Below are 25,910 nucleotides of genomic sequence, written 5' to 3' on the forward strand. Positions count from 1 at the left end.
TCAGATGCAGAGTAGGGCGGGTCCCCACGCTCAGACGTCACCGCCTGCCTGTACAGATTTTTAACCCGTTTCAAGAAATGAGAAGTTCTGCTAAATAAAACCAGAAGGTAACAGGAGTAACTTCGGTACAGCTTTATGTTGTAGGTTTATCATGTGTACTCCTTAATGCCACACTTTGTGTGTCATGCATGTTCAGACTGTCTGTTTTTTTTTTTTATCTAGTTAATTTAAAAATGAATCTAAACACCCACCTTTTGATCATCTGCAGACATATAACCGGAGAAAACGGTTTGTTTTTGGCATTTCCAGTCAGGCGGGCTCAGGCAGTTACCATCTGTCAAAGGTGGGGTCCTTACGGTCCTTCCTTCCCTGAGCCGCAGCGTTAGCCGCCTGACAGAAATCCATCCCTGGAGAAAAAAATCCAGATTAACTCGAAATCCTCCAAAAACCGAGCGGGTCTGTGGAGTTATGATGGGCGGAAGGACGAGTGCCATAGCTGCGGGGGTGTGCGGGGCTCTGTTTGTCGGTTACTGTATCTATTTCGACAGGAAACGACGGAGTGACCCCAACTTCAAGAACAGGCTCCGAGAGCGTGAGTGTTGACCTCTCCGTTCCTGCTCCTTCTCAGCCCTGCGGCCCGCAGGTGTGCACGCTGTGATCCGTTACGTTAGTCTGCCCTGATAGCTTGTCGCAAAAGCTGTTGTACAGTCAGTTCCGGTGTGTTTGATGAAGCTTTCGCACCAAACTGCATTACAGTCTCAGTGATTTTAGCGTCTTCTTAATAAACGAGCAGTTAGTAAATGAAAGCAAGCAGAGTTAAGATCTTATTCAGGTTCATAGAGTGGTACGGTTAAAGCGGTTTATAGTCGATCAGCCAAGATATGACCGTTAAAAGGATAATGCCGCATTTTTTTTGCAGCCCCTTTCAATCCTTGGCTGATAAATTTTCTAAAAGGACCCGTAGACGTGATCCGTGACATAATTTGAAAGGCCAGGATCCGATGAATGGCTGTGCTCTAAAACAAACCATTATTTCCGGGGATGGGGGGTGTCATTTCATTACTTTGGGGCACAAAAAATATAGATTATATCTTTATATGGATGCCTATACATAAAGATACTGCTTGTACCGTGCCACGAGCAGTATCCAGCTCGTGGATACTGCCATCAGACAACTTCTGACACAGTTTTGTGTGTGTGTGTGTGTGTGTGTGTGTGTGTGTGTGTGTGTGTGTGTGTGTGTGTGTTTTTAAGGGCATTTTTGCATATAGTGAAGACTGGCAGACACATTTATATACTTACTTTGTCAGGAATTATTCTGCCAGTCAAACAGCAAACAGTTTACTGTCCCATGATGCAACCTGAGGCCTGTACTAGGAAGCGAGGTTAATGGATTAAAAGGCTACGTCGAGCTTCAAATCAGAGTTTTCTGTGTCATGAAAGTGGCTCTCTGGCTAAATCACAGTGGTAATTTATGGTGAACACATGATCTGGGACCTATTCCAGGAAGCAGATTTTGCTAATAACTCTGAGTTTGTTACCCCTAAAATGAGGGAAACTCTGGTTTTCAGTTCCAGAAAGAGCGCTAACTCCAACTCTGAGTCAGTTACCGGGGTAACAGACTCTGTGAACCTAACCTGCTTGCTGGCAGGTTTTATCCAACAAACTCTGAGTATCTCTCTGACTCCTCCTCTCCTGCTGCACCTGAACCACCTGTCTGACACGCCCATTCATTTCCTCATTCATAAACACACTGCAAAGCGATCAGAGAAGCAAATTCATCTGCAGACGTTTATATTTCTACAAGCACTGAAAACCCAGTTAGACGTTAATTCGTTATTTTTGTACATAACACGAAGCTTTTACACTCGTTCACTCGTCAACAGGCTGTAAGGACGGAGACAGCGATGATGTCACGGATTTATATTGAGGCAGCTGTCAGACTGTCAGTTCCTCTGAAACATCTACTGTAGTTACTGTAGCATCACTGTTACATCACACTGATTTGGATGAAGCTTTAGACACAGAACACACTTTGGATGGAAAATGTCCAGATGATGTGAATGTTTGAGTGAAGATGAGGCTGAAATGATTTGAAAACTTGAAAACTGAACTACTGTAAATGAAATTATAGTGACTTAAATGATGTCATTTTGGAAGTTACGGTGTCTGAAATTCAGAGTGTGAATTTCCACATATTTTCCACTGAAAAATCGGTGATCATAGGCTATATAATGGATCCGCAAACTGTGTATGAGTCCACCTGCGCAGCAGGAAGATCCAAATGGATCAGGATCACAGATTCAGACCCGAAAAGGCCCAGATCCAGTTCAGGCTCCAGGTATTTTCCAGCTCAACCAGTCTGCATCTGTTCATAATGGCTTCATTTTCCCGATATAATCTACATTCTTTAATTAAAATGCCTCATCCCCCCAAAATGTACTGAAATATTTAAAACGTATAAAGTTGAGGCATTTATCATAGCATGTTTGCCTTTACTGATAAAACTTTACATTCATTACAGACTTGGAAAGTTGCTCTGAATGTTTTCAGCTAAATGTGAAACTATCAGTGAAGCTGATCAAGATCTGCTGATCTTAGATCAGATTAAAATGGTTAAACTGGAAACATTAAAGCAGTTTTTCTGTCAATCTCATTTCTCATTTTTATCCAGTAATGGCAGAAATAATGAAATTCTCAATTAAAAAAATGAATAAAGTGAGGTTGCTATTCCATCAATAGATTCCATTTTTATTGTACAATTATTTAAACAAATAACCATAAAATGAATTCTCTGGAGCTTGAAAAAGGCGACTGGACTTCTTTTTGTTTCTTGAAGACGTTTCACCTCTCATCCGAAAGGCTTCTTCAGTTCTCAACCAAATGGTGGAGAGACCCAGGTATTTAAACCCCTGTGGGCGTAGTCCCCTGGAGGTGGTTATGACCCTCTATTGATCATGTGCGTGAACACCGCCAACAAGCGGTGATAAGATGGTGGCGAGGTGTTTGGAAATGTTGTAGGTGACCGAGTTTATACTGCTGATAATGGGTAGAAGTGGGACTCCTTCTTTGTGGATCTTTGGGAGTCCATAAATGCATGGAGTGGCTTCTCCAGGGTACAGGCGGTAGTAAGTGGGGCGGTCAATGGCTTTTTCCTTTTCAAGTTGTTGCAGGCAGCAAACAACTTTTTTTCTTGTAGTTGCTTGTGGGATCACGTCTCAAGACCTCATAAGTATTGTTGTCACTGAGGAGTGTAGTAATTTTGTTGTGGTAATCCGATGAATTCAGCACAACCGTGCACCTCCCCTTGTCGGCTGGCAGTATGGTGATGTTTTGATCCTTGCTTAGGGCTGTGATGGCCTTCTTCTCCTGAATGGTGAGGTTGGATGGAGGAAGTCTTGCACTGGAGAGAGTGGCTGAAACTTTCATCCTGATCTGTTCTGCTACAGGATGAGAAAGTTTGTTATTTCTTATAGCGGTTTCTGTTGCTGTGATGAGGTCTACTATAGGATAGTAGACCTCATCACAGCTATAGGATAGTAGACCTCCCATACCCACAACTGAGGCAGTGGAGACCGTCAGAAGACGACTACAGGAAGACGATTCCTTACTGAACAGAACCAGCCTCACCCCAGATCAGATTTGTGCACTTTTAGATCTCTGCCTTACCACAACATATTTTAAATACAATGATGGATTCTACAGACAGAAGCATGGATGTGCCATGGGCTCCCCAGTGTCTCCCATTGTAGCCAACCTTTACATGGAGGAAGTGGAAAGTAAAGCTCTTGGTTCTTTCAAAGGGATGGCACCTAGCCACTGGTACAGATATGTAGATGACACCTGGGTCAAAATCAAAACCCATGAAGTAGAAGCCTTCACTCGTCACATCAACTCAGTGGATAAATACATACGTTTTACCAGGGAGGACACCAGAGATAACAAGTTACCATTCCTGGACTGTGCGGTGCTTATCGAGGAAGATGGAAGCCTCAACATTGAAGTTTACCGGAAGCCCACACACACAGACCAGTATCTCCTCTTTGACTCCCACCACCCTCTGGAACACAAACTTGGGGTGATCAGGACCCTACAACACCGTGCGGAAAGTGTTCCCTCTAAGGCAGAAGGGAAGCATAAGGAACACACACACATTAAGAAAGCCCTCAAAACATGCGGTTACCCCAACTGGGCCTTCATCAAATCAGCTAAGATGCACAGGAATGAAGGCCAAACACAAACTACAGAGAATAGGAAGGACAAGAGGAACAACATTGTCATCCCATATGTGTCGGGCTTGTCAGAGAAACTCAGAAGAATTTTCTCCAAGCATGACATCTCAGTATACTTCAAACCAAGTCACACCCTAAGACAAAAACTGGTGCATCCCAAGGACAAACCCGCCAAACACAAGATCAGCGATGTAGTGTATGCTGTTCAGTGCAGTGAAGAGTGCTCGGACCTCTACATTGGTGAAACCAAACAGCCTCTTCACAAACGAATGGCACAACATAGAAGAGCCACCTCGACAGGACAAGATTCAGCAGTACATCTGCATCTGAAGGAAAAAGGGCACTCTTTTGAGGATGCCAATGTTCACATTTTGGACAGGGAAAACAGATGGTTTGAAAGAGGAGTGAAAGAAGCCATCTATGTCCACTGTGAACAACCATCATTGAACAGAGGAGGTGGATTACGTCACCAACTTTCCCCCGCTTACAGTGCTGTCCTGAGCTCCCTTCCCAGACGTCTCAACCCCCATTCACACCTTTGTTCCAGTGACCTCAATAGGCCACAGGAAACAATGGAGCGGAGTCCTAAATTGGTTTCAACTGAAACCACTGATTAAATATGACCCACGCCCCCTTCACACCTGGGCACATGTGTTCACGCACATGATCAATAGAGGGTCATAACCACCTCCAGGGGACTACGCCCACAGGGGTTTAAATACCTGGGTCTCTCCACCATTTGGTTGAGAACTGAAGAAGCCTTTCGGATGAGAGGTGAAACGTCTTCAAGAAACAAAAAGAAGTCCAGTCGCCTTTTTCAAGCTCCAGAGACTACTATGACCTGGATGACTGAGAATCTACACAGACATAAAATGAATTGTCATGAACTGCAGCAAAAACAGTTTTTATTAAGTAACAAACTGACCTGAGGTCAGCTCCCCCCGGGGTCTGCTGCTGTCTCAGTATCTAACACACAGGTCGGTCAGTAAACTCAGTCTGAGCTGTTTCTCATTTTTAGCTTCACTTTCTGTCTCCTGCAGTTTGTCCGTCAGGCTGAATAATTAGATTTTATAAATCAAATGTAAAATTAGGATTCAGCTTCATCTGATGGAGAGTCAAGTTGTGTAAATGATGACAGCAGAGATTATAAAACAAATGATATACTTTATAACAAACTTTTATTCTGTCTATGATGATGACAGAGCGGGTCAGGGTGATTAAAGTGACTCGTCATGCTCCACACTGAAACATTCGATCCTCCATTCATTGGAATAAATGGAGGTGCTGCTCTTTATTTACCCGTTGCCATGGTGAATCCTGGTATCAGAGCTCCATTGATAATGGCTTTCTTTCCTTACTCACGCACGTGCTAAATCAGGGTGAACATACTCACAGTTGATTGAACTAACCCTGATCAGCTGTTCTGGAAGGGGAAACTCAGATTTGCTCAACTCAGAGTTTGTTTTTACACTCAGAGTTTGTTGAACATGATTCTTGGAATAGGCCCCTGGTCGGGAACAGGTTATGTTCAGAGTTTGGATTTAAATCTGTTGTCTGATTTGCACCAGTGTTGCATTATACTGTTAGATTTTTTGTTTTCTTTAACCAGTCGCATGACCCACAAAATGCACTTTTTTTTTTTTTTTTTTTTTTTTTTTTTTTTTAAATAAATGTGAGTGCACAGAAAGCCCGGGGTAACAGAGAAAGTTGATAACTACCATCATGATACCAGTTATTTTTAGGTTTTGTTGGCACAGAAATCCTGGCTTTGCTGAACTTTGTTTGTAGTATTCCTCTGCAGCACACACTTATTCATAAAGCTGTTCCTATTTTAAGTACTTACACAACAACACATTTAGCATCATGTCTTCTAGTAGTCTGGAAGCCCAGCTAAGAGATTATCGTGCCATTCAGGGAAGACTGACATTTTTACTCCAGGGAGATCTCAGTACAAATACAGCTGCTCCGTGACAGCCTCAGAGGTTGGTTAAGAGAATATTGGGGAGTAAATAGTATCATGAAGTCCAAAGAACACCCCAGACAGGTCAGGAATAAGATTGTGTAGAAGTTTAAAGTTTCCCAAGCTTTGAACATCTCACGGTGCACTGTTCAATCCATTATCCAGAAATGGAAAGAGTATGGCACAACTATAAACCTACCAAGACAAGGCCGTCCACCTAAACTTACAGGCTGAACAAGGAGAGCACTGATCAGAGCTGCAGACAAGAGGCCCCTGGTGACTCTGGACCAAATGCAGAGATCCACAGCTCAGGTGGGGGAATCTGTCCACAGGACAACTATTAGTGGTGCACTGCACAAATGTGGTCTTTATGGAAGAGTGGCAAGAAGAAAGCCATTGTTAAAAGAAAACCATAAAATGTCCCATTTGCAGTTTGCCAGAAGCCATGTTGGAGACACAGCAAACATGTGGAACAAGGTGCTTTGGTCAGATGAGACCAAAATTGAACGTTTTGGCCAAAATGCAAAACGCTATGTGTGGCGGAGAATTAACGCTGCACATCACTCCGAACACACCATCCCCACTGTCAAATATGGTGGTGGCAGCATCAGGCTCTGGGGCTGCTTCTCTTCAGCAGGGACAGGGAAGTTGGTCAGAGTTGATGGGAAGATGGATGGAGCTAAATACAGGGCACTCTTGGAAGAAAACCTGCTGGAGTCTGCAAAAGACTTGAGACTGGGGCAGAGGTTCACCTTCCAGCAGGACAACAACCCTAAACATAAAGCCAGGGCTACAATGGAACGGTTTAAAACCAAACATATTCATTTGTTAGAACGGCCCAGTCAAAGTCCAGACCTAAACCTAATCGAGAATTTGTGGCAAGATCTGAAAACTGCTGTTCTTAAACGCTCTCCATCTAATCTGACTGAGCTTGAGCTGTTTTGCAAAGAAGAATGGGTAAAAATTTCAGTCACTAGATGTGCAAAGCTGGTGGAGACACACCCTAAAAGACCTGCAGCTGTAATTGCAGCAAAAGGTGGTTCCACAAAGTATTGACTCAGGGGGGCTCAATACTTTTGCACACCGCACTTTTCAGGTTTTTATTTGTAAAAAATGTTTTGGAATTTTCTTTCCACTTCACAATTGTAACCACTTTGTGTTGGTCTTTCACATGAAATTTCAGTGAAATATATTTATGTTTGTGGTTGTAATGTGACAAAATATGGAAAAGTTCAAGGGGTATGAATACTTTTGCAAGCACTGTATGTATATGTGTCGCTCTCTCTCTCTCTCTCTCTCTCTCTCTCTCTCTCTCTCTCTCTCTCTCTCTCTCTCTCTCTCTCTCTATATATATATATATATATATATATATATATATATATATATATATATATATATATATATATATATATATATATATATATATATATATATATATATTATAACCGGAGAGATGATCGTATGATATATCAGTGAGAGTGTATCATATATACCACATGAACTAAGAGTCAATGTTAAAGGCGTTGGTAAAACCAAGACAAAGACACAGATTGCTAGTTTCAAGTGCCGGCACGACTTCAGTAGTTGGTGTTTGTGTTTTTGTCACAGGGAGAAGAAAGCAGAAGGCTGCCAAAGAGAGGGCAGGCCTGGCAAAGGTGAGTCACTACACATTTGTACCCCAGGTCTTTGTGTTTGCACATGCATACACAGGTGCTATACACTGCCCTCCAAAAGTATTGGAATAGTGAGGCCAATCCCTTTATTTTGGCTGTAGAATGAAAACATTTGGGTGAGATGTTTGGGTTAAAAAATTTATTTCCAGGTATTTACATCTGGATCTGATAACCTTTTATCTGAATCCACACATTTTTCTTGTGAGCAAAAGTATTGGGACTCGTGACTGACAGGGGTGTTTTGTTGCCCAGGTCTGTCCTGTTACACTGATTATTCAAACCATAAATGGCTCTGAATTTCTACACCAAGGTTATAATTTTTTTTTTTTTTTTTTTTTTTTTTGCATTTTTGGCCACAGCAGCTTTTTGTGACAGTGGAGAGAGACAGGAAATGGGGGAAAGATACAGGGGAAGACACGTGGGCAAATCGGCGACGGGCCGGGATGCGAACCCGCGCCGCCTGCACCGCAACGCGGCGTGTGTATGTGGTCGCCAGCTTCACCACTAAGCCACCAGGCACCCCGTTTTTGATTTTACATTACAGTTTAGTTTTTTCATTTTTTCTCTTCTTCCATCCATCCATCCATTCGCTTCCGCTCATCCTGTTCAGGGTCGTGGGGGGGCTGGAGCCTATCCCAGCTTTCATAGGACGAGAGGCAGGGTACACACTGAACAGGTCGCCAGCCTGTTGCAGGGCCAACATAGAGAGACAAGCAACCTTTCACACTCACATTCACGCTCTCATTCACACCTATGGGCAATTTAGAGTAAGTAAGTGCATGTCTTTGGAATGTGGGAGGAAACCGGAGTACCCGGAGGAAACCCATGCGTGCACGGGGAGAACATGCAAACTCCACACAGAGAGAGTGATGGCCAAGGTGGCCCAGGCTTCTTTTCAGTTAGTTTTAATTAGTTTTCAAAGTGGTTTTAGCTCGTTTTTATTTTTTTGTTTAATGCTTAGTTTAGTTTTAGTTTTTTGTAGTTTGTCAGGTGCAAGAGTAACTATTGTGTAATAAGAACTCGACAAACACTGCCATTTAAAAAAAAAAATGTATTCAACAACCAGCTGTTCACAAGACAGCAGCATTGCGTGCTAAATGTGTGTAATATTAAGGACACACATGAACATCATGAGACCTCAACAGGGAGAAACAAAGAAAAACATGAACTCCAAATCCCAATAAACTCTACAATAAAGTTCAGCATCAGTGCAGTAGATTAACGACACCTGCATGTGGTGTTTGACATCAGAACGCAGCAAATGTTTGACAAAAACAAACTGAACTCTATGAAGGAGTCAACACTCAAATCCAGCGGCATCCTGATATTATCACCTCATGAAGCTGCTTCTGTTTTGGAGATACTCTGAGAGCTAGCTTGGTCAGGTGCTCAGGTCTTTGCGGCCTCTGTTCACAACCTCGGCAAGTGGCCGGCTTCATGTCCGCATTCATGCTTGTGTAGCTGGATTATGTGTGTTAGTTAATCCTGTGCCGGTGTTTTATATGCAGTGCCGGCTGGGACCTTGCCCCCTCCTTGGTCCTCGCTCTTTGTGCTCAGTTTTCTGGCTGCAAACATATTTGTCCCTGTGTTTCACTTTGTTCATTCCCTCACCTCCATTCCGATAGTTTCAGCAGTCTCCCTCCAGGAATTTGCTGACATTTGTGAGTCCTTATATTGATGCTTTAATTATTATTCCTGATTGTTATTCTCTGACTGATAAATTCAAAAACTGCAGCAAAAAGTAGCCGGAAATGGACAAGAGGACTCGGCAGTGCTGAACGGGTTAATCACGATTGTTGGGGCTGCTTGGACCCAACGTGTAAGATAAGATAAGATAAAACTTTAATGATCCCACGACGGGGAAATTTGCGCATTACAGCAGCTCAGTACATGGAAAAAATGAAAAGGATGAGTAAGAACAAATAACTAAACTAAAATAGAATAGAATAAAATAAAATAGCAAAAAAATCTATACACATATACATAAGCACTATATACATAAATATATATATCAATGTCAATACACACATTTACATATACACACATATACACACACATCAAAACACTATATACAGATATCAAAATATTATATACATTTGTAGCCGGTAAGGTACACAGCATACACGGTATGCATTATATGGGTGAGTGTAATAAATAAAATGTATCTGACTGTATGGATAAAGTGATGGCAGAGGAGGTAAAGTGTCCAAGTGACTCAAGACACTATGATGCATTATACAGTCTAACTGCTGTTGGGATGAATGACCTCTGAAAGCGCTCCTTCCTGCAGTGAGGATGTTTCAGTCTCTGACTGAAGGAGCTGCTCAGCTCACCCACGGTCTCATGCAGAGGGTGATGGGGGTTGTCCATGATGGATGTCAGCTTTGCTAACATCCTCCTCTCACCCACCACCATCACAGACTCTAGAGGACATCCCAACACAGAGCTAGACCTCCGCACCAGTTTGTCGATCCTGCTCCTGTCCCTTTCGGTGCATCCACCCCCCCAGCAGGCCACTGCATAGAAAAGGGCAGATGCTACCACTGTGTCATAAAAGGTCTTTAACAGAGTCCTGCAGACACCAGAGGACCTCAGTCTTCTCAGCAGGTGTAGTCGACTCTGGCCCTTCTTATACAGGACGTCTGTGTTTGTACTCCAGTCCAGCTTGTTATTAAGATGAACACCCAGGTACTTGTAGGAGACCACTGTCTCAATATGCTTTCCCTGGATGTTCACCGGTGCTGTAAGGGGTGACTTCCTCCTGAAGTCTATAACCATCTCCTTCGTCTTGCTGGCATTGATTTGCAGTGCGTTGTTCTCACACCAGCCAACAAAGTCACTGATGACCCCCCTGTATTCCTGGTCATTCCCATCTGATACACATCCGATGATGGCCGTATCATCTGAGAACTTCTGTAGGTGGCAATGGTCTGAATTGTACCTGAAATCTGAGGTGTACAGACTGAACAGGAAGGGTGAGAGGACAGTGCCCTGTGGCGCCCCCGTGCTGCAGACTACTACATCAGACACACAGTCATGGTACCTCACATACTGTGGTCTGTTGGTGAGGTAGTTGATGATCCATGCCGTTAGCTGACTGTCTACTCCGGCTCCCTCCATCTTCCCTCTCAGTAGTGCAGGCTGGATGGTGTTGAAAGCACTGGAGAAGTCAAAGAACATGACCCTCACAGTTCCCCGCCTGCTCTAGGTGAGAGAAGGATCTGTGCAGCAGGTAGATGATGGCATCGTCCACCCCGATACCGGGCTGGTAGGCGAACTGCAGGGGGTCCAGCGCTGAGCGCACCAGTAGGCGGAGGTGGTGCAGGATGAGCCTCTCCATGGTCTTCATCAGGTGAGATGTCAGGGCCACAGGTCTGGTGGTTGGACTCCCTGGGATGTGCGATCTTTGGCACTGGAACTATGCAGGAAGTCTTCCCCAGTTCAGGAACCCTCTCCAGATTCAGGCTCAGGTTGAAGATGTGCAGGACCACCTGACAGAGCTGGTCTGCACAGTCCCTGAGCAGTCTGGAGCTGATTCCATCTGGACCCGCTGCCTTCCTGATCTTCGTCTTCCTGAGCTGACTTCTCACCTGATCAGGTGTGAGGTGGATGTGAGGCTGGGTTGGTGTGGGTGATGGGGCTGGCTCCGCTGTGGGTGAGGGTGAGGAGAGTGCAGGCAATGATAGCACTACACCAGGAGAGAGGGGGGTCAGCATACGGAAGGGGGCAGATGGGAGCTGAGGGGTGGGGGAGGTGGTCAACGACCGAGAGTCAAATCTATTGAAAAATAGATTCAGGCTGTTAGCGCACCCCCGGTCAGCAGACACTGTGGCTCCTCCATTGTCCTCGAAGTGGCCAGAGATTTTTTTCATGTTTCTCCAGACTTCTCGGACTTTATGTTGGAGCTGTTCCTCCATCTTCCTCCTGAAGCTCTCTTTGCCTCTCCGGATCTTGTATTTTACATCCTTTTGCACTCTCCACAGTTCCTCCTTGTCTCCAGATCTGAAGGCCCTCTTCTTCTCGTTCAGCAGGGCCTTCAGCTCTGGAGTCACCCACGGTTTATTGTTGGAGGAGCACCGTACCTTCTTGGTTGGCACAGTGTTCTCCACACAGAAGTTCATGTAGATTGTGATGCAGTGGGTGAGGACGTCGATGTCCTCACCGTGAGGCCTGCAGAATTCCTGCCTTCTGTAGATTCAAAACAGTCTCTCAGGGCCTCACTGCAGTCCTCAGACCACAGTTCAATTCAATTCAATTCAATTCAATTTTATTTATATAGCGCCAAATCAAAACAAACTGTCGCCTCAAGGCGCTTTGTATTGTGGGTAAAGACCCTACAATAATACAGAGAAAACCCAACAGTCAAAAACGACCCCCTATGAGCAAGCACTTGGCGACAGTGGAAAGAAAAAAACTCCCTTTTAACAGGAAGAAACCTCCAGCAGAACCAGGCTCAGGGAGGGGCAGTCATCTGCCGCGACCGGTTGGGCTGAGGGGAGAGAAAGACATGCTGTGGAAGAGAGCCAGAGATTAATATCAATTAATGATTAAATGCAGAGTGGAGTATAAACAAAGTAAATAAGGTGAATGAGAAACAGTGCATTATGTGAACCCCCCAGCAGACTAGGCCTATAGCAGCATAACTAAGGGATGGTTCAGGGTCACCTGATCCAGTCCTAACTATAAGCTTGATCAAAAAGGAAAGTTTTAAGCCTAATCTTAAAAATAGAGAGGGTGTCTGTCTCCCGAATCCAAGCTGGAAGCTGGTTCCACAGAAGAGGCGCCTGAAAGCTGAAGGCTCTGCCTCCCATTCTACTCTTAAGTATCCTAGGAACCACAAGTAAGCCAGCAGTCTGAGAGCGAAGTGCTCTGTTGGGGTGATATGGTACTATGAGGTCTTTGAGATAAGATGGTGCCTGATTATTCAAGACCTTGTATGTGAGGAGAAGAATTTTAAATTCTATTCTAGATTTAACAGGGAGCCAATGAAGAGAAGCCAATATGGGAGAAATATGCTCTCTCTTTCTAGTCCCTGTCAGTACTCTAGCTGCAGCATTTTGGATCAGCTGAAGGCTTTTCAGGGAGCTTTTAGGACAGCCTGATAATAATGAATTACAATAATCCAGCCTAGAAGTAATAAATGCATGAATGAGCTTTTCAGCATCACTCTGAGAAAGGATGTTTCTAATTTTAGAAATATTGCGCAAATGCAAAAAAGCGGTCCTACATATTTGTTTAATATGTGCATTGAAGGACATATCCTGGTCAAAAATGACTCCAAGATTTCTCACAGTGTTACTGGAGGCCAAAGTAATGCCATCCAGAGTAAGTATGTGGTTAGACACCATGTTTCTAAGATTTGTGGGGCCGAGAACAAGAATTTCAGTTTTATCTGAATTTAGAAGCAGGAAATTAGAGGTCATCCAGGCCTTAATATCTTTAAGACATTCCTGCAGTTTAACTAATTGATGTGTGTCATTTGGCTTCATTGATAGGTAAAGCTGAGTATCATCTGCATAACAATGAAAATTGATGCAGTGCTTTCTAATAATACTGCCTAAGGGAAGCATGTATAATGTAAATAAAATTGGTCCTAGCACAGAACCCTGTGGAACTCCATAATTAACCTTAGTGTGTGAAGAAGACTCCCCATTTACATGAACAAATTGGAGTCTATGAGATAAATATGATTCAAACCACTGCAGTGCAGTACCTTTAATACCTATAGCAAGCTCTAATCTCTGTAATAAAATGTTATGGTCAACAGTATCAAAAGCTGCACTGAGGTCCAACAGGACAAGAACAGAGATGAGTCCACTGTCAGAGGCTGTAAGAAGATCATTTGTAACCTTCACTAATGCTGTTTCTGTACTGTGATGAATTCTGAAACCTGACTGAAACTCTTCAAATAAACCGTTCCTCTGCAGATGATCAGTTAGCTGTTTTACAACTACTCTTTCAAGAATCTTTGAGAGAAAAGGAAGGTTGGAGATTGGCCTATAATTAGCTAAGACAGCTGGGTCAAGTGATGGCTTTTTAAGCAGAGGTTTAATTACAGCCACCTTGAAGGTCTGTGGTACACAGCCAACTAATAAAGACTGATTGATCATTTTTAAGATTGAAGCATCAATAATTGGAAAGACTTCTTTGAACAGTCTAGTAGGAATGGGATCTAACAAACATGTTGATGGTTTGGAGGAAGTAACTATTGAAGTTAACTCTGAAAGATCAACTGGAGCAAAAGAGTCTAAACAAACACCAGCAGTGCTGAAAGCAGCCGAACATGAAGAATAATCTTTGAGATGGTTATGAATAATTTTTTCTCTAATGTCTAACAGTCTTATTGTCTTCTTGGTGGGGGGTTTCCTCTTCACAATGGGGGTGTAGGTGGGGTGAAGAATGACCAGGTTGTGGTCTGAGTGGCCAAGCGGGGGTAGAGGTGATGAGCTGTAAGCCTCCTTTGTGTTGGCAAACAGCAGGTCTATAGTTTTATTGTCCCTTGTGTGGCAGTCAACATATTGGGTGAAGTTAGGGAGAGTGGAAGAAGGTGAGGCATGGTTGAAGTCCCCAGAGATGATAATCAGGGACTGCGGATGTGCCATCTGTAACTGAGAGACGGTGGTGTGGATGTCCTCACAGGCTGCTGTAGTGTTGGCCGACGGCGGGATGTAAACAATTAACACAATAACATGTGAAAACTCCCGGGCCAGGTGGTATGGCCGAACGCTAACCGCTAACAGTTCAATGTCTTTGGTACAGCGCTGCTCCTTCACAGTGATGTGTCCTGGATTACACCATCTCTCATTAACGTACATAGCCAGTCCCCCACCTCTCCTCTTACCACTCTTCCTCATGCTCCGGTCCGCTCTCACCAGTTGAAAGCCCTCCAATGTTACGACGGAGTCCGTGTGTGTGATCCGTGAGCATAGTCTCCGTGAACAGCAGGAGGCTGCTCTGCTGGTACTCCCACTGCAGTCTGGTTAGCGCCGTCAGCTCTTCCATCTTGTTGGGTAAAGATCTTACGTTGCCCATGAGAATAGATGGAATGCTCGGTTTGTACCGTCTCCTCCTCTCCCGGTACTTCGCTCCAGCTCTGCATCCCCTCCTCCGACGCCGTAATTCCTTCGGAATCTCGGGTCGCTCCTCCGGGAGTACGCTCCTGTTGCGCAGGGCTAACAGCTGATCCCAGCTGTAAACAACAGAGTGGCTCACAGGTTCTCCAGATGAAGTGGTGAAAAGTCCCAAAAAGAGTATAAGGAATGCCACTACTCTAATGAAACTTTGTAGGTCCATGGCGGGTTTGATATCTAATATAACTACGTAACTAAGAGTCTGAAAGAAAAACACACAAGAAAGGGAAGTAACCTGGGAGCTGCAGTAACAGGCTGCCTACCATGGCGCCATCTTGGAAATAATCTCATGTGTAGTTACACGAGAGGTGCAGGTCAGGTTACTGCATTAGGTTCAGAGCGGTTTCCGTAGCTGCCTTGTGCGCTCTCCTCGGGTGGACTTTGATGTTAGTGGATTTTTGCGCTTGACAAGTGTTCCACACATTTTGTAATCATCCACAACAAGACACTATCTGTCTCGCTATCGGACTCCAAGAAATCCCAACGTTTATTGCTGCTGTTATTTTGCAGACTGGTTTTAATGTCACACCTAAATGTTTCAGTCTACAGCAAAATAAAGGGACTGACTCCACTGTTCCAATACTTTTAAAGGCGAGTGTATGTTGTCTATTTCAGCCTGTCAAATTAAAGCTGACACTCACCACATTATATTACCAGTTACTTTAACACTACTATACAACTGGTAGTCTTTCCTACCTCTTCCTGTGGCTGAATGTTGACTGTCCTACAGCTTCCAGACCTGAAGGATGCTGAAGCAGTGCAGAAGTTCTTCCTGGAGGAAATACAGTTGGGGGAGGAGCTGCTGGCTCAGGGTAAACCTTCTTTTATGCAGATTAATCAGGCATTTTCTAAAATCGTATCCATTGACCTAATCAATGAAATGAATTGGGATTGGGTAAGATTGCATTGGGAGAAATTGGTTTTACAGCTAGCGTAGGTTTGTACAAATATTTACTAAAATAAACACCTTCAGGTGGAATGTGTTTTTAAGGCTTTTTTTTACTTGATCTACAGGAGACTATGAGAAAGGTGTGGATCACCTGACCAACGCCATTGCAGTGTGTGGTCAGCCTCAGCAGCTACTACAGGTGCTGCAGCAGACTCTGCCACCACCCGTCTTCCAGATGCTGCTCACCAAACTGCCCAGCATCAGCCAGGTAGAGCAGAACTACAGTTTTCCAGTGTGGGACACATAATCCCACTAGAACTGCACTAGGATCAGTTACATAGGACAGCATGTAGGACATGTAAACCTAGAACTGGACAACAATTAGGCACATAAGTTTTTGTTTCATTTAAATTGTATTCTTTAACTCTGCTCTTAAAGAACCGTGCCACAATCGCAGCTTTCACAGGGACTTAGCATTATCAAAGGCTCAGAAACCATTTCTAAAGTCCTGAGTGTTCCTCAGTCCACAATAACACAAACTTTGTCAACACACAAAAAGCTACAATTTCTTAAAAAGCCTAGAAATAGACTAGAACTGTCATTAACCTTCAGCCCAATATATGGACAGGATCCCACTGCATACACCGCTCTGACTACTTGTCCCACCCACCCCACCTATCTTGCAGCGTATTGTGAGTGCACAGAGTCTGAGTGAGGATGATATAGAATAAGAGGACAGCCCAGAGGAAGCCGACCCCACTCCCTGCACCCTGTTTGTCACGTGGACCTTCTCCTTTCATCATGATCTGCCAACACCTCAGTCTCCTGTCACAGATCACCTCCCACCCAGGCGTCCTAAAGGGGTTTTTCTTTTTTTTTTCTTTTTTTTTATTCCTATATTCATTAAAGGTTTTTCTTTTTTAACTTATATTACCCGTTTTGGGGTATTAGAATATCTTAATCATAAGGCCACAAAAAAACAGAAAAACACAGTCGAGCTTGTCCCCATTCCTGTCTGTAGGTATATAATAACTGACTGGGCTTCAGGGTGGTGCTGCACACATTTGACAGCATTACGTGTCAGATTTACGATGTCTGATGTGTTTGTACCACCGTCTCCATGATGATATCAGTAGTATAAACAGAAATCCTCTGTATGCTCGGATGAGTATTTATTATTTTGTTATATCTTGTCTTTCTTTTCAGTCTAGACTTGGAAACACTTTTAAAAGTGAATGTTTTGTTCAGTTTAAAGAGGACAGCCCTCTTTAGCAAAAATAAAAAATATGAACAAACCACCAGATTGTCTGGAGTTGTTTATAGTTATGCTGACCTTGGCAGAGTTACTGTCACTTCTTACAGTGTAGTACACAGTGTACTACATGTTCAACTTAGATTCTGAGTATTTAGTGGGGTTTTTTTTGTTTTTGTTTTTTTTTTCATCTCTGGGAAATGCTGGCAGGAGAAATATTGTATAATATATTGTAATTAGTGTTTCTGCATTTTTTTTTCTAATAATGGTCAGAGCTCATTTTAGGTGCAGTTACTCTGAGCAGTCCTTCACAATGCAGGCTGGAAAAAATGAGAACCTGTCCAAAAGCCACAGTCCTGTATGATGAGGGTGGAAATGAAGGCTTTAGAAGTAACATTTCAGAGACGCATGAACATCTAAAAGGCTCCAGTTCTGAGGGTTCATCAGACCACAATAATACAAACTGCCTACAAATCCCTCAACACAATACACAAAGCTATAGTCTACCTTTAGCTATTTACTTTAAGAAAAGCAGTAAGGGACACCGCAAAAGAAACCACAGTTGTCCAAACACTGCAAAAGAGCACCTGAACCTCTCACTAAACTTGTGGGACAGATGATGTCACACAAGTTGGAACTTTTTAGTAAACTGCAGGAATACACCTTATTGGTGAAGCTGCAGCGTGATCTGATAGGGGCTGTTATTAGATTCATCAGATTATTTTCTGTAGCTGGACCTTAGTTTCAGACGACATTTTGAGTAATCAATGCAGAAATTGTTTTTTTGGGGGGGGGTTTTGGCACTGCATTTAAATGTGTGAGTGTTCATCTACCTAAATACACTGCTCAAAACAGTTATAGGGAACAAACCTCTGGGATATTGATCTGGTCAGGTAAGTAGCAGAGGGTGTTGGTAATCAGTTAAGCTGCTTTGGTGTTAATGAAATTACCAACAGGTGCACTAGAGGAGCAACAATGAGACAACCCCCAAAACAGGAATGGTTTCACAGGTGGAGGACACTCACATTTCCCCCTCGTCATCTTTTCTGACTGTTTTTTTTTCACTAGTTTTACATTTGGCTAGGGTCAGTGTCACTGAAGGTGACTAAGTCCTGAACCCATCAGCAGGACCGGTATCTGCTTCTTTGTGGAAGGAGCTACAGGATGAGCACCTCCAGAGCTACAAATGACCTCCAGCAGCCACTGGTGTGAATGTCTTTGACTGAACAATCAGACACAGGGTTCATGTGGGTGGCCTGAAGGCCCGATGTCCTCTAGTGGGCCCTGTGCTCACTCCCCAGCACCGTGGAGCCCGATTGGCATTTTCCATTGAATACCAGAACTGGCAGGTCCACCACCGGTGCCCTGTGCTTTTCACAGATGAGAGCAGGTTCACCCTGAGCACATGTGACAGAGGTGGAGTGGAAGAAGATGGCTGGATGAAGAGCTGATGTGTTTTCAGAATGTTCCTTTGTTTTTGTTTTTTAACAATGTATTTACACTATTCAGGTTTTCCAGTCACTTCCACAGGTGTATAAACCAAGCACCTAGGCATGCAGACTGCTTCAACAAACATTAGTGAAAGAATGAGTCACTCAGGAGCTCGGTGAATTATAGCGTGGTACAGTGAGAGGATGATACCTGTGCAACAAGTCCAGTCGTGAAATTTTCTCACTACTAAATGTTCCCCAGTCAGCTGTTAGTGGGATTATAACAAAGTGGAAGCAATTAAGATGTAAAACCACAGAGCAAGGTCAGTGGATGCTGAGGTGCATAGCCTGCAGAGGTCGCCAACTTTCTACAGCGGGGGTGTCCAATCTTTTTTCAAGGAGGGCCAAATTTGATTATGTGAAAGTGCCCGAGGGCCAAAACTCCCTTATGACATTATTTTAAACAATAAAAGGTGCATATAAATATCCATCCATCTATTCTCTTCCACTCTCTTTCACTTTTTAAGCAGTCACTGTCTGACAGCTTGTCATATGTATTAACATATTTTGTCATATAATATTTTGTCATATAGTGTCTTTTCACAGTATGCACCTCAAACAAGGTGGCAGTCTCCTGGTAAATCAGGCAGACAGTTATTTTGGTTTTCAGTCAACAAAATATTGTAATCTCCTTTTCTGGAAGCAGCAGCCTTTATCAACTTTCCTTTTTCTACTTGCTGTATCTATGACAACTGAAGGGTCAGAGCAAGTCCCACGATTGGTCCATTAGTCAATCTTCTTCTTCTTTGAGGTTTTATGGCAGTTGGCAAACATCTGTTACACGATGCTGCCTCCATGAATCATATTCATTGTTTGTGCCGGCGGTCCAAAAATATCACATTTTTAGACAGGGGCGATATAAAATCTGAGCTCAGGCCATGATTGGCCCACAGGCTGGACTTTGGACATGCCTGTTCTACAGAGTTGGTCGCTACAAAGCTCCAGACTTCATGTGGCCTTCAGATCAGCTCAAGAACAGAGTGTAGAGAGCTTCATGGTGTGAATTTCCATGGCTGAGCAGCTGCATCCAAGCCTTACATCACCAAACGCAATGCAAATCATCAGATGCTGTGGTGTAAGGCACACCACCTACCCTGAAAAGGATAAGCAGAGGAAAATGGATGGATGGAGTTAATTTTGTGTGGAATTCAATTCAGTCTCAGTGCATCACCAGGCTCTGTCTCCCATTCTACTCTTTTTTCACTTCATGCTGATCATTTCAATAAAGCTAGTCATCTTCTTGTGGAGAGCACTTTTCCAAGCCAATGTAACAAAGTGCTTCTCACAACTTCATGACAAACAGCTTTTAAAATATCAGTGTAATATTCAGAGGTCACCTGTGGGTTTAACATAACTGCTTAAAACATGTTGTGTAAAAATGCTATAATGTAATAAAACATCATAGGACTGCATTATCTTCTTTCCTTTAATAAGGATGCCCCAGAGTATACTATGCAAAAGCAGGTATGAAAGGAAGCACTGGATCACCTTTCCCTAACATGGGGTGAATTTGACCAGCTTTTATTATGACTGCCACACTTGTGATATTTTGACTGTTGGACCTTTTTAAATGTGCATGATTGTGCAGTGAAGGTGGACAGACCACCAGCTGTAGTGACACACAAACGAACAAACAGGTGGTCAAACTTTCTGCTAAAGCAGTTGCTGGTACAAGGTTAAATGCAAAGCAGGATGTTTTCAGAGGTACAAAAATCTCTTGATGGGTTCATTGATTTGTGTGATGAAATAAAGTGTTTGCATAATTTTATTACCACATGAGGAAAAAGGAAAAACACGGAACCTGGTTTAAAGAAAAAATGTTCAATCATGAATTTATTGAAAATATGAAAGTGGGTCAAATCCAAAGAAAAACATGTCTGAAAATGAAGGTACTGGTAATTTGAATGTTGATGGTGACCAAGGTAGTGTTGATATTGATCCTAATGATGGTGTTTCCAATGTGGGTAAACATTCCAACAAAAGTGTCACCAGTAATGGGTCAAGTACTGTTTCCTCTGCACAAATTAAAGCAGCAGCTGAAAGCGCTGCACTTGTTGCTTGAATGGCAGCTTTAAAGGAACACCATGCATTGAAGGAACAGGAACAACTGATAAAAATGAAGGAACAGCTTGTGTTAGCTCCGTTTCTACATTGGTGGTTTTGCAGGCTTCAGCTGGACAGTGTTTTTCTCTGGCACCTATGGATGGCATGAACTCTTATTTTGAAAGGAAGAAGAGGAAACTGACATCAATGCCCTTAATCCCATGGCAAAAGAATACTTTACATGCTACTGGATTGTAACACAGCAACAGGACATGCCACTACAAAACAAACTGGAAACGATGGATGGGTGTGTGGGTGCCTTCCAGGACATGGTTGCAGATGGCGGAGGGTGGGATTACCCATCCCCACTGCTCCCCACTGATTGTTGCTGCCGCCCCTGGGATTGTGTGTGTGTGTGTGTGTGTGTGTGTGTGTGTGTGTGTGTGTGTGTGTGTGTGTGAGAGAGAGAGAGAGAGAGAGAGAGTGAGTGACCGGATGTCTTGGCGTAGTTGTTGGCCTGCTCCCTTGGGGGTTGTTGCTCAGGCCTCTTGGGCATGGGGGGTGCTGCTGGTTGTCAGGCGGTTCTTGGGCGCCTGGGGCTCTGGGGCTACACTCTGAGCTCGCGCTGGGGGGGACACTCATTGCCTCTGGGGATCCTGCCCTTTGGCTGTGGGAGCTCCATCTAGGGTCTCTCTTCTTCCTCCTCTGGGTTGCGCGCGCAGTTATCTTCGGGATGTGTGGCCCCAGGTCTTCTGAGCTCCTTGTGGGCTGCGGATGGCCCGGATCCCCTGGGTCCTTCCCCGTTTGCATCTAGATTTTGGGGGGTGTTGTTGCGGCTTCTTGCCCTCATTGAGTGTTTCATGACAGAAGCACACATACACAACGTAACACAGCAAGACTGTGTGTGTGTATATATATATATATATATATATATATATATATATATATATATAAAATCTCCAAATATGCAAGCATTTATGTGTATCTACTTCTGTCCCTCTATCTATTGAGGAGCCTATAGAGAACCTATAGAGTTCTTCTTGTAAAATCAAATATGTTTGGTACAACAGTGCATTCGGATCATGGTTCCATTTGTGAAAACTGCCAAACATGACAGCCTTAAAAAAACAAAACAAAACATTATTTAATGTTGTCAAATATACAAAACAGGTTCTCTTCATGCAGCTAACCAGTCAGTGTTTTTTAAAAAAAAAAAAAAAAAAAAAAAAAAAAAAAAGAAGCCCTGCTGGTCTAAGATCAGTATCCCTTTGTTCAGATTTAGAATTAACTCAGACTGATCTGCAATGTGGATACTTGAAACAAACAATAACAAAGCTGACTGTCTTAAAAGGTTTGTGCTGAACAAGAACTCAGCTCATAAATATTAGACTTTCTTTTCCTTCTTGTTTTTTTGTTTTTGTTTTGAGTAAGAGCAGCAGCAGCATTCACTGTATAAACACAGTAAGATTCCAGTAGAAAACAAATGTATTTTAACATCAAATGGCCTAAGATGAAGTCCTACCCACATGTAAACAAAGGAGGGACTGGTTTATCTGCATTTACAAGATGAAAAGTAGTTTTAATGTTTGTTACAAACTGAAAGAAACAGTTGGGCCACATACAGAGCTTTGGTTTACTGGGTGGACATGAGCTGAGTATTTCAGCCTGATTTCAGTGAAGTAACATCAGCAAATTTGGATATCAGCTAGAAACTGGTGAAGTTATAACCAACAGTTTGTCAGAAATACTGTGAGAAAAGTGTTCACTCTTCTTTGTAATTCATCTTTGATTAATATTGCTTTGCCATCATCACCACCACTGGGGTATCCCAGCTGCCAGAGTGCAAGAGGCAGGGTAATTCAATTCAATTTTATTTGTGTAGTGCCAGATCACAACACACAGTCCCCTCAAGGTGCTTTGTATTGTAGGTAAAGACCCTACAATAATGCAGAGAAAACCCAACAGTCAAAACAACCCCTATGAGCAAGCATTTGGCGACAATGGGAAGGAAAAACTCCCTTTTAACAGGAAGAAACTTCCAGCAGAACCAGGCTCAGAAGGGGGTAGTCATCTGCCATGACTGGTTGAGCTGAGGGGAGAAAGAACAAAAGATATGCTGTAGAAGAGAGCCAGAGATTAATAATAATAATTAATGATTAAATACAGAGTGAACTAAAAACAGAGTAGAAAGAGGCCTATTGCAGCATAACTAACGTTCAGGGTCACCTGATCCAGCTCTAACTATAAGAATCAAGAAGAATTTATTGTCATTATACGTCAAGACAGACAAAACTAACACACAGGGGAGGTAAGTGTCTGCGGCCGCTGCCACAAGGGCACCGCCGATTTAAGCAGGAAGGAAAAACAGAAACAATAGGATAGGTTAAAAAAATTCATCTCGTACTGTGCTCATTATGAGCATAGTACCAGGTTCCAAAAAACACCTCAGCAAAGCATATAGCACATTTAAAGCCAGGATAGCAACATGGTGGGAGTGGGGTGCCAGCAGAGACGAGGGGGTCAGGGCATTATGGAGCCAGGACCTAGCTCCCAGCCTCAACAGTTTGCTGATAGTGATGGACATGCATCAGCGGTCGTGGTGCATCAGCGGTCGTTGTACACCAGATCCCAGTTCACACAAATCACAGAGAGGGGGAAGAGCATCTGTTACACATGCAGATGCACACATTATCTGGAGCCAAACTCCAGATAATGCAGATGTTTTGGAACAAACTGCCTTGTTATTTTCTCAACAGCCTTCAGTTCTCTTGGACACTCTCAGTAAATCCAGTAGTCCAAATTGCTCGGTTACCATCCTCACTGTGCAGACACGTACCTTATCTCCATTTCTAATCCCTTTCACCTGCGAGCACAATCTCAGCTGGACTATGCATCCAACTTGTGGCTCAGGTCCAACAGGTTCTGAGTCTGAGTCTTTATGGTTCTGCATAGCCCATCCATCTGGTTATGCAGTCTCGCTAGGTGCCAAACGTCTGCCCAGATTATCTTAATTTCCCAGTAAATCAGGTATCCTCCAAGCCCAGACAGAAGAGATCCCATTACCAAAAAGCCGAATATGTATATGTCTTCCACGTTCTCAACTGACAGTGCTAAAAGACGCACAGGTCTCCACATGCTCACTGAGTCAACGACCTATCTGACCGGGTCTGTTCTGCTAGGACGAGCGGGCTCCCTTTTCCCCGATCTCATAGTGGAGAAAATACAATCAGTGGTTTTGAGGGCCCAGTTGCCAGATCCATGTTTTTCTTATACGGTTGATGTGTAAGAGAGGCACTTACAGCAAGCCGCAAAGCAGGGAAGATGGGGAGAGCAGGTGGAGAGAAGGATGCGACCATCTCTGTCGAGAGCAGGTGGAGAAAAAAATAAGCTTTATCATAAAGGAAAGTTTTAAGCCTAATCTTAAAAATAGAGAGGGTGACTCTCTCCTGAATCCAAGCTGGGAGCTGGTTCCACAGAAGAGGGGCCTGAAAGATGAAGGCTCTGCCTCCCATTCTACTCTTAAGTATCCTAGGAACCACAAGTAAGCCAGCAGTCTGAGAGCGAAGTGCTCTATTGGGGTGATACAGTACTATGAGGTCTTTGAGATAAGATGGGGCCTGATTATTCAAGACCTTGTATGTGAGGAGAAGGATTTTAAATTCTATTCTAGATTTAACAGGGAGCCAATGAAGAGAAGCCAATATGGGAGAAATCTGCTCTCTCTTTCTAGTCCCTGTCAGTACCCTAGCTGCAGCATTTTGAATCAGCTGAAGGCTTTTCAGGGAGTTTTTAGGACAGCCTGATAATAATGAATTACAATCCAATCCCCTACTAGGATTGCCCTGGTTAACGCTAGATCGGTAGCAAATAAGACGTTCATATTGAATGATTTCTTCACCTGTTATAAGCTGGATTTCCTCTGTCTGACTGAAACCTGGCTAAGTGTTGGTGAGTTAAGTCCATTTTACCACCAGACTGTTCATATTTTAACACATTGAGGACAACTGGTCGTGGTGGAGGAGTGGCCACTATTTATAAAAATACTTTCCACTGTCGTAAGCTGTCGTCTGTCTGCTATTCCAGCTTTGAACTGAACATGTTTGAGATTGGGAAAAGTCATCCTGTCCTGTGCGTTGTTATTTATCATCCACCCAAATATCACAAAAACTTTATTAATGACTTTTCTGAGTCCCTGGCTGAAATATGACAGGATTTTAATTCTTTGTGATTTATTTATTTATTGCATTTTTGGCCACAGCTAAAGATTAAACCTTCTGGATGCTTTTAACCTTTTACAGTCTGTCACAGGTCCCACACAGGAACATGGACACACTCTCGATCTGGTTTTGTCACATGGTTTACCTGTTTTTAATGTTAAAATTTATGATGCTGTCTTTTCTGATCATATGCCGTTTTATTTGAAACCCCTTTTCTTGTCCCATTGCTATGGATGGGCCTCCTGCAGCATCTCATATGTTCAAACCTTCAACTGCTGCTCAATTTTCTATTGCTTTTAATAGGATATTTGAGGCTAATTCAGAGCGCTACGCTTGCGTAAGCACTGAGGAGTTGACTGCTGAATTTTTTTCTATTTGTCAAAACATTTTGGAACTGCTGCTCCCCTGAAGGTCAGGCAGCCAGAAGTGAAATCTGAGCCCTGGCTTAATGACGTCACTTGTGCTGCTCGAAGAGATTGCAGAAAAACAGAACAAAAATGGAAAAAAGACAAGTTTCAGGTGTCTTATGATATTTTAAAGCATAGCTGGCGTAAATATCAGAAAACTGTTAGGAACCAGAAATTGGCATATTTTGCAAGTGTAATCAGTAACAACAGTCACAAGCCCCGTGTCTTATTTAGCATTTTAAACTCTGTCCTTAACCCTCCACAATCTACTGTAGCTGCTTGGAAGCTTCTGATGAAAAGAGTGAAGCTTTTTTAAACTTTCTCACAGTGTTACTGGAGGCCAAGGTAATGCCATCCAGAGTATCTGGTTTGGCACCACGTTTCTAAGATTTGTGGGGCCAAGCACAAGAACTTCAGTTTTTTGTGGAAGAGCTTGGGATGTCACTCAAGTTCATTTGTGAAGCAGATGAGCAAATGCTTTTGGAAATATAGTTCATGTTGCTGAAGATAATGTGCACTGAATGGTAGCAGGTAAATATGCATAAGCATTATTTTAAACTGATGTGAACTTTGTTGACATGAATGGGCCTCAGGGGTCCAGACCCACCCAGTAAAGT

The 25,910-nt window shown here is 43.3% G+C and overlaps 1 protein-coding gene across 1 annotated transcript; it reads left to right on the top strand.

Annotated features, from left to right (window-relative positions):
* The first annotated feature begins 357 nt into the window (after positions 1–357).
* Positions 358–17,182, top strand: tomm20b (translocase of outer mitochondrial membrane 20b). Its single transcript, XM_030724534.1, has 5 exons — positions 358–592; positions 7,801–7,847; positions 15,726–15,807; positions 16,010–16,152; positions 16,571–17,182. Exons 1-5 carry the CDS (start codon positions 469–471, stop codon positions 16,613–16,615), a joined length of 441 nt encoding a protein of 146 aa, XP_030580394.1. The 5' UTR covers positions 358–468; the 3' UTR covers positions 16,616–17,182.
* Positions 17,183–25,910: the final 8,728 nt, after the last annotated feature.

This window comes from Archocentrus centrarchus, unplaced genomic scaffold (assembly GCF_007364275.1).
Source record: "Archocentrus centrarchus isolate MPI-CPG fArcCen1 unplaced genomic scaffold, fArcCen1 scaffold_37_ctg1, whole genome shotgun sequence".
Classification (NCBI taxonomy): Eukaryota; Metazoa; Chordata; class Actinopteri; order Cichliformes; family Cichlidae; genus Archocentrus; species Archocentrus centrarchus.

What these genes read in the sequence shown, in the direction of transcription:
- tomm20b (XM_030724534.1), top strand. Translation starts at nt 469, where the DNA reads ATGATGGGCGGAAGGACGAGTGCCATAGCTGCGGGGGTGTGCGGGGCT. An exon ending in GGAGGAGCTGCTGGCTCAGG is followed by an intron (nt 15,808 to 16,009) that starts GTAAACCTTCTT and finishes CTTGATCTACAG; the next exon opens with GAGACTATGAGAAAGGTGTG. An exon ending in AACTGCCCAGCATCAGCCAG is followed by an intron (nt 16,153 to 16,570) that starts GTAGAGCAGAAC and finishes CCTATCTTGCAG; the next exon opens with CGTATTGTGAGTGCACAGAG.